General features: G+C 40.5%; 1 protein-coding gene across 1 annotated transcript; it reads left to right on the forward strand.

Annotated features, from left to right (window-relative positions):
• Positions 1 to 6,320: 6,320 nt before the first annotated feature.
• ncapg (non-SMC condensin I complex, subunit G) lies at positions 6,321 to 16,935 on the forward strand. Its single transcript, XM_038713462.1, has 22 exons — positions 6,321 to 6,386; positions 6,698 to 6,810; positions 7,868 to 8,119; positions 8,306 to 8,534; positions 8,733 to 8,878; positions 9,035 to 9,119; positions 9,373 to 9,565; positions 9,662 to 9,811; positions 10,635 to 10,775; positions 11,341 to 11,464; positions 11,798 to 11,887; positions 12,681 to 12,869; positions 12,954 to 13,064; positions 13,806 to 13,925; positions 14,138 to 14,368; positions 14,471 to 14,652; positions 14,818 to 14,983; positions 15,258 to 15,425; positions 15,769 to 15,892; positions 16,175 to 16,222; positions 16,338 to 16,407; positions 16,522 to 16,935. The coding sequence occupies exons 2-22, from the start codon at positions 6,703 to 6,705 to the stop codon at positions 16,646 to 16,648; spliced, it is 3,054 nt and encodes a 1,017-aa protein (XP_038569390.1). The 5' UTR covers positions 6,321 to 6,386; positions 6,698 to 6,702; the 3' UTR covers positions 16,649 to 16,935.
• The last annotated feature ends 233 nt before the right edge of the window (positions 16,936 to 17,168 follow it).

A 17,168-nucleotide genomic window follows, 5' to 3' on the forward strand; every position in this document is an offset into this window, starting at 1 on the left:
ATCAGTTAGTCAGATACCGTAAACGGAATATAGAGTGGGCTAAACAGTAGGCCTAAAATTTGATGCTTAATATTTATTTTAGCCTAAAGGAACCGTAATGTTATTGGAAAAGTAGGGGAGACATTTTGTAGCCTATATTAGGACTACTATTTATAACTACGCCCACTAGCATTGACACATTTGTAAAACTGCTCTTTATGCATAGACTATCCATTATTTTTTTTCCTGAAATAGTCCTACTGTACAGTTTAAAGAGCACAAGTGGACACAAGAAGGCCATGGATAAAATGAATAGAAAGGCGATAAAACTTGCTCTCATCTATAGCCTATGTCAGTCCTTGCTTTTCTAATGTCTCTCATCTTGCTCTTTTGTGCTGCTCAACTGTTTTTATTTATTTATTTATTTTATAAAATATACTTACTTTAATTATCTATTTACTTATATTATCCTGATCTCTGTTTTTCAGTTTGTTTGTTTTTACATTGCGTGCTGCTATGTTCGAGTGTGCTATGGTATCATTTCCACCATTGTAGATTTTTCATTTTCTTTTGGATGTATAGGCTACCCATTCCCTAAATTGTTTCTATAATTTGTACTTTTTCAGTAAAGGAAAAAAACAAAACAAAAAAAAACCAAGTAGACACAGTTGACTAACATTTGTAACCTTAAAGGCAGCTGACTCTAGCAATTTAGTATTTTCATAAAGTTGGGGACAAATTCAAAGCAGGAGAGGCCGAGCATTATGGTGTGTTCCATTTAGCTCCAAAGTCGGAGCTGGGAATGTCGTCACCCGAGTTGGCCGCGTTCCAGTAGCCAACAAAAACAAATTCAGGTCAGAAAACCAAGATTAATGCCTCGAGCCATTGCTAGCAATACCAGTTGATAACAACGCATATTTTTCACATACAAACACAATAGCAACATGTCTACAGATATAAGTTGGACAGGACCGTGTGCGTTTGATTTAATGTGTGATAGGCTTGAGTATGTTAGGCCTACTACTTTCACTGCTGATGATTCCAGGAACAGCCATCTTGGATTTTGAGGTCGGGGTGGGTGAGGTTCTCCCCCAACTTTCTGAGACGGAAATCTGACTTCAGGGGGCGTTCCTGTTGAAATATCTGACTATGTTATGTTAAATGGAACGCCCCATTACCCATGTTGGTCCCTAGCTCCAAAATACCAAATCCAAAAATGCCAAAGTCCAAGACCTTGCAACCTTTCTGTTGGAGACAAATTGTTAGTGTCCTTCAAGATCAAGCTGAGATAAAGAATAAGCCTTATGATATGATCAGGGTTATTCTCTCAGACTTGACTAAGATCCTCCAGAGCCAAAGACGACCTACTATTTTCACCAGCTGAATATTACTCCTCATGGTGTGTAAAAAAGTGCCGCTTTAAATATGTCACACACATAGGATCAAATTAACCTGTTAGGAGGCCACTCGGGAAGATATTAGCTGCTGGGTCCCTATAACTCCATTAACCACCAACCATGTGTTGTGTATTGTGTGCCCTTTCTCGTCCAAGTAAGTACACAGCAGGGAATACTAGAGACCCAGCACTTCTGTGCTATAACGTCTGGGCCCAGATGTAAATTAGTTTAGGGTAATTTCATCAAAACACAACTTTATTTATTGTGTCCAAAGATTTCTGAAACTCAGCACACAGTCAAGTACGCTGTGAGGAGATATTAAAACTAGGCAGGATTTGAACTTCTCTCTAGCTCTCTTTTTTTTTCTTTATTCTTCCATCAGTTTTCATATATTCAACCGAGTACAAGACCATGAATGCCTTGGAGGAGAGACTGTCCGAAAGTGTGTGCTGTGATACCCATTTGTACGATTCATTGCATTTGAGACTACTCTTGGAGAAAGATTGGGGAGGCAGAGGGATGCAGCCAGGAGGAGGCAGGATGGCAGGCTTATTCACCCTTTGAGTGTGGCCACTTGGAACAGCTATAACAGTTTTGTCTTTAGACGTGGTCTGATGGCACATTTTATGACCTACTTTGTGTGAAGCATTCTGAGGCCACAGGATTAGATAACAATGCAGAATCAGCCTTAGTGTGTTTTCTTAATTGGGGCATGTGTCCAAATAAATGTGCAATTAATCAAATGATCACAAACCAATTGGCACATAGTGATCTTGCAAGTTCGAGGGCCCCTGGGACATTTGTCTGCTTTGCCCAGATTGTAATCCAACCTTGGTATTGGACTGTGCTTTCTAAATGAGCACAAGGTAATGAGAAATGGTAGTTTGATGATTGAATGTGTAGGAAGTTTTACACTGGGCTGTATCTCTCTGGAAAGCATTTGGATGTCTTAAGATCATTGCATGTGCCCGTAGATTTACAGAAGCACTACCAGGACGTTTTTTCCACATCTTTTTGGCTGATGAAATAGCAGGTGTATGGACTAATGGGAACTTTTATCCCCTGCATCCACCAGCATAAATATTTAATATGATAATACACCTCTCAGATAATCCTACGCCCACATGCACACAGGTCTTAAGCAGAAGCCTGACAGAGTACCCTGTATATTAAATTGATTTCCAGAGATAGTTGGCTGTTGTTGTTGCCATAAATGAGGGGTACCGTCCTCCTGTGGAGAAGTTTATTCCTGCTCTTCCCACGGACGAGCTGTCTGCCGTGACCCCTCCACAGCTGCCGGGCAGCTGCCGCCTTGGACATCACAACAGAAACAGAGGGGTTGCACCACAGACTGTATAAAAGAAGACAGGTTGATGACTGCTCATTTCTTTCATCAATCCACATGATCACCTGGTTCTTGTTTTTAAATGACAAACCACAAAAATCCCACCAAGCCCAGTATATTCAATGTGAGTGTTGCAAACTAAATGTTAATATGTGGTCTCACACAGTCTGTAGTCTGAGTGCCTTCACATAGACCAGGGACTGTTTCACCCCAGAATCCTTCCTCATAGGCAAACCTCCTGTGTATTTTGACATCTTTCATATTCTATGATATTTCATATTTTTCTGAGTCATTTCCTTACAATATTGACTACCCACAGAGTTTGTCAAATAGCTTTATTTTGTGCTCAAAGTTGCCTAGTTGCTAAAACAGGGTGGTGACATAAGACTATAGTGATTCCATAAGTCATAAGTCCCTCTCCAGGCTTGTGAGACTGTCACGTCTCGTTAAAAAAACTGTCACGTCTGCTTAAGTCAGAGCATCAAACCGATAAACATCGTTGTGAGCTACCTAACCAATTTATCATAAATTTTACTTAGTACTTAGGTATATCTCTTTGTGTATGTGTGTCTGTCTGTCTTATGGTGGGTTTGTCTTTCTAGTTAAGTTAGCTAGCCTAGTTATTGCAGTAAGTTAGCTAACAGAGGGTCTTCATTTTAATTTTTTTCTCTTGGTTTAGTGTGCTGTTTATTTTCATAATGGCTGTGTGTGTGCAGTGTTTGTAATCAGTGGTTGGACGTCTTGGGTTGGAGGACAGATGACAAAAAATGCGCCGCACTTTCACCTGCCACAGTCGTCTATACAATCTGCAACATGCGTTTTAATTACGAGCGTTTCACCGATGCAACGGAGGAAATGGTGTCAGAAGTCTGAAGCTGAGGAGCGATTCAGCGTTGCTGAAAAGGTTAATTGTGCACTGTGAAATATTTCAAATGATGAATTCACACTAGCAAACTAACGTTAGTTGACAAAGTAAAAACGTTAATTAATTAACATGATGTGTTCATCATGTCTGTGTGAGTGAGTATTACATCCTAATAATTACTTAATTTGTTAATTAATTTCAATTCATGAGGCAGGTTTGAATCCAGCCATGTTCTTCTCGTTGTGGAGTTTGCATGTTCTTCCTGTGTTCATGTGTGTTTCAGTGCATGATGTAATATTTCTAAATGTGTACTGAGTTTTGTAGATTAGTAATTAGTTTTATAAAGGGAGCACTCATGGCTTTGGCCAAGCTGGAGGCAAAGAAGTGACAAGAGCGCCTGCACAATCACAGGTTGTAGCTATTCTGATGATGAAATCTTATATACTGTATGGTCAATTTTCAATAATGAGCATTGGCAAGTGTGTGGCTTCTCTGCTTGTTTTTGTCAACTAGCTCATTAGTATGGGGCTCCTGAGAGCTCAATGCACTGAAACTCAAGGAAGGAATCAATAAGGAAGGAAGGAAGGAATCAAGGAAGGACGGAAGGAATCAAGGTAGGAAGAAAGGAAGTATTCAAATAAGGAATCGGGGAAGGAAGGAAGGAATCAAGGAAGTAATCAAAGAATGGAGGAAGGAAGGAAGGAAGTAATCAAGGAAGTAATCTAGGATTCAGTGAAGGAAGGAATGAAGGAAGGAAGCTATCAAGGAATCAAGGAAGGAAGGAGGGGGAGGAGCGAATAAAGGAAAGTAGTAATCAAGTAATGAAGGAAGGAAGCTATCAAGGAATGAATGAAGGAAGTAAACTAGGAATGAAGGAAGGAATGAAGGAAGGAAGCTATCAAGAAATCAAGGTAGGAATCAAGGAAGGGGGGAAGAAAGTAATCAAGGAATCAAGAAAGGAATCACAGAAGGAAGGAACAAAAGAATCAAGGAATGAAGGAGGGAATAAAGGAAGAAATCAAGGAAGGAATAAAGGAAGGATAGAATCAAGGAACCAAGCAAGGAATCAAGAAAGAAATGAAAGAAGGTAGGAATCAAGAAAGGAATAAAAGAAGGTAGGAATCAAGAAAGGAATAAAAGAATGAGGGAATCAAGGAAGGAAGGTGAAAAGGAATAAAGGAAGGAATGGAGGAATTAAGGAAGGAAGGACTCAAGGGATGAAGGAAAGAAGGAAGGAATCAAGGAATCACAGAAGGAATCAAGCAAGGAAGGAATAAAAGAAGGGAGGAATCAAGGAATGAAGGAAGGAAAGAAGGAAGGATGCAAGGAATCAAGGGCTGTTTTACTGGACTGCAGTAGTTTCAGCTTGTACCTTATTAAGAGAAACTAATATTTACTGTACATGGATATTCTGTGCAATCACAAACCAATGGCACTTTTTAGTCACACGGTGGCAGTGTTGCCTCAACACTTCACAACACACCACAATACAAGAAAAATGTGGTCTTACAAATGTCCTATATGTTGTACAAATGTACAACTTGTGAAATGCATGATCTTCCTTTTTCTACAGGTTTCTCTCGGTAGTTCTGCATTTTAACCACGATCGCAGCTGAGAGGTTACTGTGATGGTGTGTTATATTTTATAAACATGTTTTTACTTTCCCCAGCATATGCCCTCATGGAGTCCACTGCACCTGACCCGCTTTGCAGATCAGCCAAAAGATCCTCATGGATGGATGAGGCAGTCGGCCTTTATCGGTTAACGGTTTAACACAGGACAAAAAAATGTGAAACCAGCACAGAAGTCTTGGTTCACGGTTTTCAGGTTAAGATCTTTATTAATGAAAGCAAAAGCCAGATCACTCCTACAATTAATGTTATCCTTGGTCAAAAACATAGTCTACTCAGTCACATTTGTCTGTTTGTAAGAAATCTAGAAACATCTCTGAAACAGAGATTTAGATGAAATCTGGTAAACAACCAGCCAACGCTTGAGGTGTGACTTGTTGTTCTCAACATTGCAAGATAGTATTTTGTTTTGTCACTGTACTCAGTTAAAATAATGGTCTGTGTGTACTTTCATGTGGAGCTAGTAGATGTTAATTAAAATATTTTCTATTAATATAATTGAGAATTGTACAGCTTTGGTTTGCTCTTGAGTCTTTTCTAGTTTAAAATGGGCCAGTTTTTTCAATTTGACCATATACATATGGTACATCCACATAAATATTTTAGAAAGTTCCAATCTTGTGTTTGTTTTATTGTTAATTGCAATTTATAAATATCAGAATACATTAATAGTTTTGTAAAGCAGATGAAAATATCATTAATGTCAGTGTGATAGTAGTGGTGATGTACATAGACATTGTTCTGTTGTCATGTGCAGTGCGTGATAGGACAATGGAACCATCGACTGTATGACTGATAACAGCTGATTCTCGTACATTAGTTTCTATCATGGTTAAGTATTACTCTACTTTCTTTACTAAGAAATTTTTTTGGTTACAAATACTAACGCGATTAACCACCTATCAGAATAGTAGATTATTTTCTGTTGATCGACAAATGAATTAATCAATTCATTGTTATGTTTCAGCTTTACTACTTTTGTATAGTCCATTGTTGAGCCTCACCGATAGAGCCGCCTGCCAGGCTAAACTAGGGGCACACAAAAATAGACATTTGTACGTCATAACACAGGAAGCAAGAGAACGCATTTCAGTTCTCGCGAGAACAAAACACGATAATTGAATTTGAAAACAGGCGGCACTGTTGCGAGAAGAAAAGTAAAGAAAAGGTAAATTTCTAAAACTTATAATACGTTTATTTTGTCAGTATAATACAATGTTTGCTTTAATATTCTGATAAATGGTAGTGTAAAGTATCTCTAGGGGAACTTTGTCCAGGACGATATAGCTAGGTTACGTTGTTTTCCTGCTCTACTTTCAGTGGGAGTTGTATCGAGGTGGGGTTTTCTCCACTAGAAACTAGCAGGCTGCTGCTGCCCTTAGCATTTAGCTGTTAGTAAAAACGTTCCTGTAAGTGTAAGATAGAAAGCTTATACGGCGGTTTCAGTAATTCTGTCTTTTAAATTGGTTTTCTGTGAAGGAAAGATGACTTCGGACAATGAAATAGACATTAAAGAGGCGTTTCAGCGCGCTCAGAAGGGCCACAATAACAAGGCGAAGCTGGTGGCAAGCCTGAAGAGTCGCTACAGCAAGGTAAGCTCTGCGTATGTGAATCTGTGAATCTTATTTCTTGCCATTAGACACACCACACATAGTCATAGTTTAAATCCAGGACCGTGTTTTGATCACAAGGGTAGGGGAAACAAGTATTGTTATTTTGTTTAACCTTCCCCCTAAGTTGGTTCTAGTAAAGGATGAAGGACAAATCTTTATTATGATAAAATCACTGAATGAAATGATAAAAAAAGGAAAATGCAAGTAGGGCTGGGCGATATGGCCAAAAATGTTATCACGATAAAAATTATAAATATCATTCAATATCGATAATTATCAGGAAAATGTCAAGTTTGAAGGCAGATTTTTGCTCCTGAGTGAAAGTTGAAGAAACCAGATGATAAATTGTGGTTTAAAACTATTTATAGTCAGAACATGACAAACGCTTGATGCCAAACACTGAATCTCTTACTAAATCTGAGGTAGGACATTCAAAATAATTATGACAAATATATATTTTCAACAAATATGCATGAGTAATTAAATAATATATTTTGCTCAGTCCCTTTTCCCTGAACAAAATAAATATCTTGATAGACAAATGCTAATGTGTTAATTTGGTTGTGATTCAAATGAATTCAATCAAACATTTATTGAATATTTATTGAACAGTTGTTATATTGTGATAATTATTGTCATTGTTTAGTTTCCCTTAATGCAAGTTTAGTTTAAACAGGGCAATTCCAGATGCTTTCCTTTAAGACACGGTAAAAAACAAAACGCAAGGCAATATGAATAGACACAAATACGATTTAAAATAAATCAGAAGAACTTTAAAGTTGCAACAGACCTTATGTGTTCTGGAGTTTTATTGCAAATATGTGGAACATAGAAAGTGCACCATGCTTCTTTGTTTTTGTTTTGACCCTGGGGACAGCAAGCAACCCTTTCCCAGACCACCTGACAGGCCTGAAATTGATATTGTAGAAACTGATGACTTGATTTTACATATTCCCGTGTATACTGTCTTATTTTAAACCTAAGCCTTTGTTTCCTCTGGTTTGCGTCACCTGTTGTTGATGACATCCTCCACCAGCTAGAGGACAAGACACTGTTCCATGAGGAGTTTGTCCACTACCTGAAGTACGCCATGATTGTCTACAAGCGTGAACCTTCAGTCGAAAACGTCATTGAGTTTGTCGCCAGGTTCGCCACGAGTTTCCAGTCTCCACCTAAAACAGAGGAGGAGGAGGAGGAGCAGCAGCAGCAGGAGGAGAATCAGGAGGAAGAAGACGAAGATGAGGATGATCATCCATTTCTAAGTTTCATCTTCAACTTCCTGTTGGAGGTATAAACATCACAAGAGTGTATGCATGAAAAGTTACAATGACACTTTTTGTTCCATCTGTGCTAAATGATGATCAACTTTGTGACGTAAATGTTTGTCTTCCTCCGTCCTTGTCTATCCTATGTCTCACTCCTCTTTTCCCACTTCTTCTCCCAAACTGTTTGGACTGCTTTCCTTCCTTCGCAGTCTCACAAAGCCAGTAGCCATGCGGTGCGTTTCCGTGTGTGCCAGCTGATCAACAAGTTGCTGGGCAGTATGGCAGAGAATGCCCAGATAGACGACGACCTCTTTGATCACATCCACCAAGCCATGCTGGTCCGTGTTACCGACAAGTTCCCCAATGTGAGGATTCAGGCTGCTTTGGCCATGACGCGCCTGCAACAGCCAAAAGATCCTGACTGTCCAACTATCAACGGTTTGTGTTTTTTTTCTCTAACAATGCTTCCATCTGTTTAGAATAATATGTTTATCATTACTCACCTGTACATACTCTCCTCCCAGTACATTTCTTTGAAACAACTCCTTGATAACCACATTTGAGATATCATTGTTTAAAGGTGTGTTTATGTTAGTAAACTTATGTTTTTGTGTCTAATTTCTTTCCATTGTTCAGCCTACATGTTAATTCTGGAAAATGATACTAATCCTGAGGTGCGACGAGCCGTTCTTTCCTGCATTGCAATGTCCCCCCGCACCCTCCCCAAAGTACTCAAACGCACCCGGGACATCAAAGAGAACGTCCGCAAGCTAGCTTACCAGGTAACCACAAATGTAGTCAAATGATCTGTTACAAGTATATGTGCGCATGTGCCAAGTACATCAGCAGGTAAAAACAACATAAAGTTGTCGTCTTGATCTGACTTAACACTTGTTCTTGTAAAACGTAAAGACTAACAATATAATTTTCTGTGCAAGGTTCTGGCTGACAAGGTTCATATAAAAGCTTTGACCATCGCACAGAGAGTTAGTATACTGCAGCAGGGTCTCCATGATTCCTCAGGTAATGTTGATTTCTGTGTGTGTATTACATCAACACTGTACTGTACTTTGAATGAGGTACTTTGTCCTGGCAGCATTTCAAAACAGAAAGAGATATAAAAAGTCACATCTGAGAAGCTGGAACCAGTGTTTGAAAAGTGACAATGAATCAGTTATAAAAATATTTGCTAATAAACTTTCTGTCAATCAACTGCTCGTTCAGCTCTAAATTCCAGTGTGCCCAGTTAATATGTCTGACTGTCTGTGTGTTGTAGAGGCGGTGAGGGAGGTGGTTTGCTGCCGTCTGCTGCCGGCCTGGCTGCTCCGCCTGGACGGTAACATCATAGAGCTGCTCCACAGGCTGGATGTAGAGAACTGTGCCCAAACTGCTCTGGACACACTGAAAGCCATCTTCAAAGGCACACCCACTGAAGAACTGCTGCAGAACAGAGCTCAGCTCGACAACAGGTACCCTTCACACTCTGTCACTCTGTCTGTCTGGCTCACACATGCGTTGTCATCAATAAAATGTCTGAGGTTGGAAATAATTTGTGTTTTCAACAGGAAGCTGATCCCAGTGGACTCTCTGACCTGTGAGAATGTGCTTTACTGGAGAGCTCTGTGTGAGTTCATCAAGACTAAAGGGGACGATGGTGACGAAATTCTAGAGCAAGTGTTACCAGACGCTGCCACTTATGCAGACTACCTCTATGGGTGAGAGGAGAGACAGACTTCACTGCATTACATTTATAGTTTTCTTGGTGTCAGCTGTATAGTTTACCCCGTTGCAGAATAACTTATGGACCAGACAACTGATCACTATACAACACTATAGTGTGGCATTTATATAAAAAAGACTTTCCCTGCAAAAAATGTAAAACTATTTCTGTTTACACTCAAAATTCTAGACTGCTCTTATTACACAGTAACACCTTTTGAGTTTGTTGCATCAGCCTGCCATTAATATTTTATTCCTATATATCTAGATTTGCTTTTGATGGCTACACCCCCAGGTTAGCTTTCACCAAACCGTTTACTGCATACTGAATATATTCGAAATGTTTTGTTAATAATCTCATATTGACTTCACAATCTTTAAGCATAAATCACAGACTGCCGTCCACACTCATTCATACTTTTAAGTCCCAGGACTCAAATATCTTTCTTTCTATGCATAAATTTTGGAGCGTTTTGCTGTTTTATCACCTGCCTAATGCATCTAATGCTGTATTGTGTAAGTAAATTTGCAACTGAGTGGCTTGCTTAACATTTATCTGCTCATAAAATACACTTATTTATCAATTAATTGTAGCTTTGTAAGAATCTTTCAGTGGCTAACTGATAGCTGATGTGGCTGTGTGTATTTGTGCCATGTAGGTTGGTCAGTGTTTAGCTTCCTACAGTGTTGCAGTATTGCATGTAATATGATTGCGTAATTTATTCTCAGTTGTACCTCTGTGATGCTGGTACGAGAGGACAATGCATTATTTAATCTGACTGTTCTGTGAGAGCTATTGTTGACTCTGACTTTTTGTAGCTATCTGAAGGCAGTGCCGGTGCTGTCAGAGGAACAGAGGGCTGACTTTAACCAGCTGGAGCTGGTCATGACCAAGGAGTTCATCTCCCAACAGCTCATCCAACTCATCGGATGTCTGGACACCAACGAGGAGGGCGGCAGGTAAGATGAGGAACATCATCAGAGTCGTGTTGGTGAAATGATCAAGAGATGGTTGAGAAAAATGGAGTGGAAGGGAAAGATGCAACAAATTCACCTTAACGAACATGTTGACATCAACTGAAGATGTAATGGGAGGGGGAGAGAGAGAAGGACTAGCACTACTGGAGAAAAGGAAGATGTAGTCATTCTCTTTTAGGACATGGCAAGATTTATCCAGATAACAAGAAATAAATCCAAAGTTGTTTTTAAACACGTCAAAGCATTTTGCTCCTTAATTGTGTTGGCTCACTTTTCCTGGTTAGTTACACTACGCGTCAGGGTACGGCTGCATGTAACGATTATTTAAATGCTCAATTAGTCTGCCAATTATTTTCTCAATTAAATGATTTATCACGTGTGTAAAACATCAAATAGTGTAAAATGCCCGTTACAATTTCCCACAGCCGAATGTGACATCTTCAATTTATAATCATACATGACAAAGAAATGCCAGTTTTGTGTCCAGTTTGCCAAATCAAATTATCATCGGTTTGTTGAGGTGTTTTTTATGTTTGATGTTATGTAGGAAGCGTGTTTTGGCCATCCTGCAGGAGATGTTGGCTCTTCCACAGACTCCCTCCTCCCTGGTCTCTCTCCTCACTGAGAAACTCCTCACCCTCATTCCTGATGACCACAGACGCATTCAGACTGTAAGTTTTACACCTTGAACTCTCCATTAACTACTGTGAATTCAGTGTTCATTTAATCCACACTGTGATTCTTTTCCACGCGTATATCATGCATGTACCAGTGCCCTCCATAAATTAATTTGACAGACCAATTAGGCAGAAATTAAAATTTAAAAGCTGAAATTATTTATCAACGTTTCCAGATGGACTCAAAATGATTGTGGTGATGGATGCGTGAATTAAACTGTCCTCTGCTACTAAAGTTCTTTTGTTTTGAGACATCACGCCGCTGAGTGGTGGGACAATTGCACTGGATAGACGGATGTCTAAATGAGCTGGCTTTGTGTTACACAGGTGGCAGAAATAATCTCGGATGTGAGGGAGCCCATCATGGAGGCCAGTCAGCCAGTGGATGAGAATGAGAGCCGTCGGCAGCAGGTCCAGGTGGGGAAACACTGCGCCAACCAAAAGCACCCAAAGCAATTAAATTCAGTAATCCCTTCCAATTGCCCTGCTGTTTTTGGGGATGCATGAAAACACCACATACTGGCACATTACTAGTTTTTATTTGGTAGAAAAGTGTATATTATTACAAGGCTACAGAGAGATTGATTGCTACAAAAGTTTTACATATTCTATATATTCTAACTAACAACCTATCTTAAGTCGTCTCTGGTCTTTGGTCTATTTATGTTCCCTCTCTGTCTATTTTTTGATGGTTTGTGTTGTGAGGCAAAGCATGTTTTCAGTGGAGTGGAAGGTGCACATCTTGTTTGCCAATCTGTTATTTGCCTGGTGTATCCAGTTCCAGTACTTTTCCTTTGATTTATCAGCTCCATCACACATCTTTTCCTTTCTTTAACCTCAGTGAAAGTCATCGGTTACCTAGAAACACAAATATGCAGCGAGGGATTGCTCACAACTTTTGGTTGTTCTTTTCAGCAAGCACTGAAAGTACATATCTTTGAAGTCAAACGGCTGCCAAGGAAGTCAATCCTAGCTCAGGTGTTTAGCTTCCATCTGGTCCACACACACAAACACACCTCCCTTTTTCCAGTGAGTAACGTAACCTCTAGAGGGTTAGATCCTGTCCCAGAGGCTCAGCTGTTGTTGTTGTTTTTCCTGTTAACGGAGGTGCAGTTACCCGTCTCAACGCTCAAGAATCCTCTGGAGTGTATTTCACCTAAGGAATGACTCTCCTCTTTCCTTTACGGACCTCACACCTCCTCCCCTCCAGCTAGCAGAGGTGAAGGTGCGTATCTTGGAGGCTAAAGAAACCCTGGAGGACTGTATCACTGCCCAGGAGTTCAGCCGCGCTGCAGAGCTGAAGGACTCCATCACAGAGCTCGAGAACCGCAGGAACTGCATCATCCAGGAAATCGCAGAGAGCAGCCAACCGGCCGACAAGGAGACCCGCACTGAGAAGGTACATAACCACACAGGAAGCGCCATCTCCATGTCTTTACATGTCATTCAGTATAATATATTTTTTTGTTTTCTGTGTTTTCAGAATGACCCGGAGACTCTTCTGAGGTGTCTAACGATGTGTGCAGAACTGCTGAAGCAGATGAGCATCAAGACGCGAATTGGTCCAACCATAAGTGCCTTAATGTCCTCACTGGTATTAACCCACACTGCACACATCATCATATATTTATGTTATTGTAGATGTACAGATGTATTTTCCCATCAGGTCCAAATGGATATTTTTGAAATGAGAAGTTTGACAACCAAGGCGCCTGCCAAGGACTTTTCAGTAGTTTCATTAATGCCAGTGAACGCAGTGTGTAAATCTGTTGCACATCTCTTTTTTATTAAAGTCTGTGTTGTCCGCTCTAATCTGACAGCATACATTTTCAGTACCACACAACCTAAAAGTTGAAATATGACAATAGGTCAAATCATTAAAATTTACAGAAGCTTGTCTTTTAACCTTCACTGAAACAAAGAATAGATAGATATAATGTGTTCCAGACTATGTGCATAATTAATCTTATAGAAGACATGGGGGCAGATTATGACAAAATCTGTACCCTTTTTCTCCTTTCTGTGTAAAATGATCCAATTTTCCAAAGTTGTTGCACCTGCATTTCAACTTTGTACCACCTTGTCTGTCAGGCACCAACCTTTTTCTATAAAGTTGCTGGAGGAGAATCCTTCACAGATGGCCCTCTGATGGTTCATAACTTTGAAAACTCTTATTGCATTGATAGTAATTTCTATTGATGATTTCGGTAGCCTCTTTTACCATCTGATGAAACCTTAGAATCATCTGTGATTATTTGCTTATTGTTTGTTTATGTCAGACATCTGTGAGGTTATGGAGTTTAGTAGAGTCATTATTTTTCTCCATCTCTGCCAGATCCTGCCCAGTATAGCAAATGCTCACCCTGCCGTCCGTAATATGGCCGTGGTGTGTCTGGGAACATGCACTCTGCACAGCAAGGAGCTGGCCAAAACTCACATGGTCCTGCTGCTACAGGTAATTTGTACACGTGTTTTGTCTACCTAAAATTCAAATACATTTATAAACATCTCAGTTGCTGGCGTTCAAGTTTTCTGCTGCTGAGACTTGTGCTGCTCCAATACATGATTTTATATGTAGTTTTGGTTCACTGACCCAAAAACACAGACATGAATCACCTGCTACAAGTACTAAAGTAGTCGTATTTGTGCGTATGTGTGTGTTTTTAGATTGCCCAGCTGGATGAGGTAAAGATCCGTATCAGTGCCCTGCGGGCCGTTATCGATCTGCTGCTGCTGTTTGGCTTCCAGCTGCTCTCTGAAGCAGGTGCGACTCAGCCCCTCTCCCAGTCACCAGACAGACACGAGGAGGACGCACCAGTGACTGAGGAGAAGGGAAATACTCCAGAGGACACTGCACAGAGCATACTTGTGATGCTTTCAGAGTTCCTGGACAGTGAGGTGAGGGGTTGAGGGTGATACACAAGTATCTATGTAGTTGGGTGTAAATTTATTTTATTTTATTTTAATTAAATAATCTGTGCGTGTGTTCAACATTTTCAGGTGTCTGACCTGCGTACAGAGACGGCGGAGGGCTTGGCCAAATTAATGTACACCGGTCGTATCTCCAGTGCCAAGATGCTCTCCCGTTTAGTGCTGCTGTGGTACAATCCCGTCACTGAGGACGACACCCGACTAAGGCACTGCCTCGGTGTCTTCTTCCAGCTCTACGCCCGCGAGAGCAGGTCACACATGCACACATACTCAAGCAAACAATAAGAGCTACGTGTTAATTTAATTTATTACAACTGTGTTTCCCCATCATCCTATAATTAGTATTGTTATTGCCTGGGTGAAGTTATTAGTTACACAATAGAAACTAATATGGAGCGTATCTTTGTGTGTATTAGGGCCCATCAGGAGGTCGTGGAGGAGAGTTTCCTGCCGACTGTTCGGACTCTGATGAACGCCCCAGCCACCTCTCCACTCGCTGAGGTGGACGTCAACAATGTGGTTGAGCTGCTCGTGGAGCTGACCCGTCCGAGTGCACTTATTAAGCCATCAGCTAACACAGAGGTAAGAAACATCCACTGAGACTACCGTGAACTAACAACACCCTCAGTGATCAATCTGTGAAAAATCTTTATTAGTGTTTGTGTTTTTATTAGCGCTCTGAGCTTTTCATCATCTTTCTCCTCAAAGATGAAGTCTGCAAATTGTTCTCTAGAATGCATCAGTTCATGTTAGAGCTTTAATTCACAAATGATTGAATAGACTATTTAGAAAACGCTTAATGAGACACAATAAATAGAATCTGCGTGGAAACTGTACGTCTTGCATGTTTCTTTAGGAGGTGTGTGTCCATGACTACTTGGCGGTGCGTACTTGTGGAGAGATGCTGAAGGACCCCACGGCCCCTGAGGTGCGTCTCTATGCCAAGACTCTAAGCAACCTGGAGCTCAGCAGAGATGAGACCGTCAGGAAAGACCTGCAGACACTGTTGCAGCAGCTTGTACAGGTAAGACACAACAACACTTAAAACTCAGCTCATGATGTTAAACAGGTTATATGTTTACTATGTTGACCGTTAGCTTAGCGTATTTATTGTAACATTTGCTACACAGCTGAGTACAGCTGTACAGTACAGCTGAGGCTGATAGAAATTAGTATTTGGTCATAAAGCAAAATATTGCACAATCTAAAATTGGATTCTGATGATGGTGGAAATCTGAAGTGGATCATCAAAGTCAGTACATCCCATGAAACGCATTACTAGTGTGGCTAAGAACAAACAGCCACTCATACTGTTTGATGTATCTGCCTCTTGAAAGACTTAATGTTTCATTTCATCTTTTCTTCAGGTGGTGAAGGATCGTGTCTGTCTCCGTGCTCTGGAGAAAATGATTTTTCAGCTGGTGGACTCAAAAGAACAGGCCGAGCTTCTCAGTGCCAGCGCCCTGCAACCACTGGATGTCAATGCAGATGGTACACATGCGCGCACACACATGCGCGTCTGTACAAAAGAACACCTGACTTCCCCCTGAGCATCTGAAACAAATGTTACCCTCTCACTGCCCGTCTAACTGGATTTACACAAAACACGTTTGTAACAACTCAGCCTGCTAAAGGATTATGTCTAATCACCATTGCTAAGTGGATTCCAAATGCTTCACTTCACCCTATTTTGTGTCTGTCAAGACAAGAAAACATCTAGCAGAGAGAGGAACTGCAAAAAATATGAAATTTCTGTCTGCCTTTTTTCCACAGAGGCTGCAACAGATGATCCATCAAAATCTGCCAAGAGAGCCAAAAGAGGTAATGCAGGTTCTGTATACTCATCTTAAACCGCAGTTGTTCATAGTGCCACTATATTTTTAGAGATCTTCCTGAGTCAGCACCGTGATTGTAACCTGAGTGTTTGTGTACACAGGTCAGAGGAGAGTCTGCACAGCCAAAGGGGGAAAAAAGCCGAGCAGGAGGGCAGAGTCATCGGAGGAGAGGTGAAGTTTTGTCAGCACATACTGGTTTCCCTTTACATGTGTATAGCTATGTGCATGGTTTGATACCATAACTATATTTCTCACATTGTCATTTTTTTTTTTTTTTGACTACAGTGATGGAGAAAATGTGCCAGAGTCCGTTCCTGTGGTGCGTCCCTCGCGGAGGGCCAAGACTGCAGCTCTAGAGAAAACGAAGCTGGACCTCAACACCCTCATCAACCAGGAGGCCAATGTGTCGTAGAAGTCAGGTTATAAGCAGTTAATGCAAAAATGGACATTAAAATTGGTTATTCTATAACGTGTTCAACTGCTCCAATATAATTCGCAAATACTTTTAATGTGGAACTCTTTACTTTTCTTTTAACATGTAGTAAAATTTACACCAGTAAATGTGACTGAACCTGGTACATCTGAGCCCTTACAATGGGGTCCCCTCTTTCTATGTAGTTATATTTACCCGTTTCTGTTTTGTCGGTTTCCCAGTTTCAAGTTTTATCATTTTAACTATTAAAAGTGGAATATGCCACAGCTTGTCCTTGTTTCATTATCACAAAACCAGACAAGTGGTCCCCGGCCATAGCAATTTATATTTTATTCTACCAATTTGATACTTTCAGATTAATCTTAGCCAACTTCAAATCGGGAACCAGATAGTTGTAGTTTCAATGAAAAATCCAAATGTTAGTAGATAATCTTTCTGCTATAGGTATATAGCAGGATCTCGCTTGCTCAAAACTGGAAATTGTATGGGTCGTATTTTT

This window comes from Micropterus salmoides, unplaced genomic scaffold (genome assembly GCF_014851395.1).
Source record: "Micropterus salmoides isolate LMB-PRFRI ecotype aquatic unplaced genomic scaffold, ASM1485139v1 Ms_hic_scaffold_12, whole genome shotgun sequence".
Classification (NCBI taxonomy): Eukaryota; Metazoa; Chordata; class Actinopteri; order Centrarchiformes; family Centrarchidae; genus Micropterus; species Micropterus salmoides.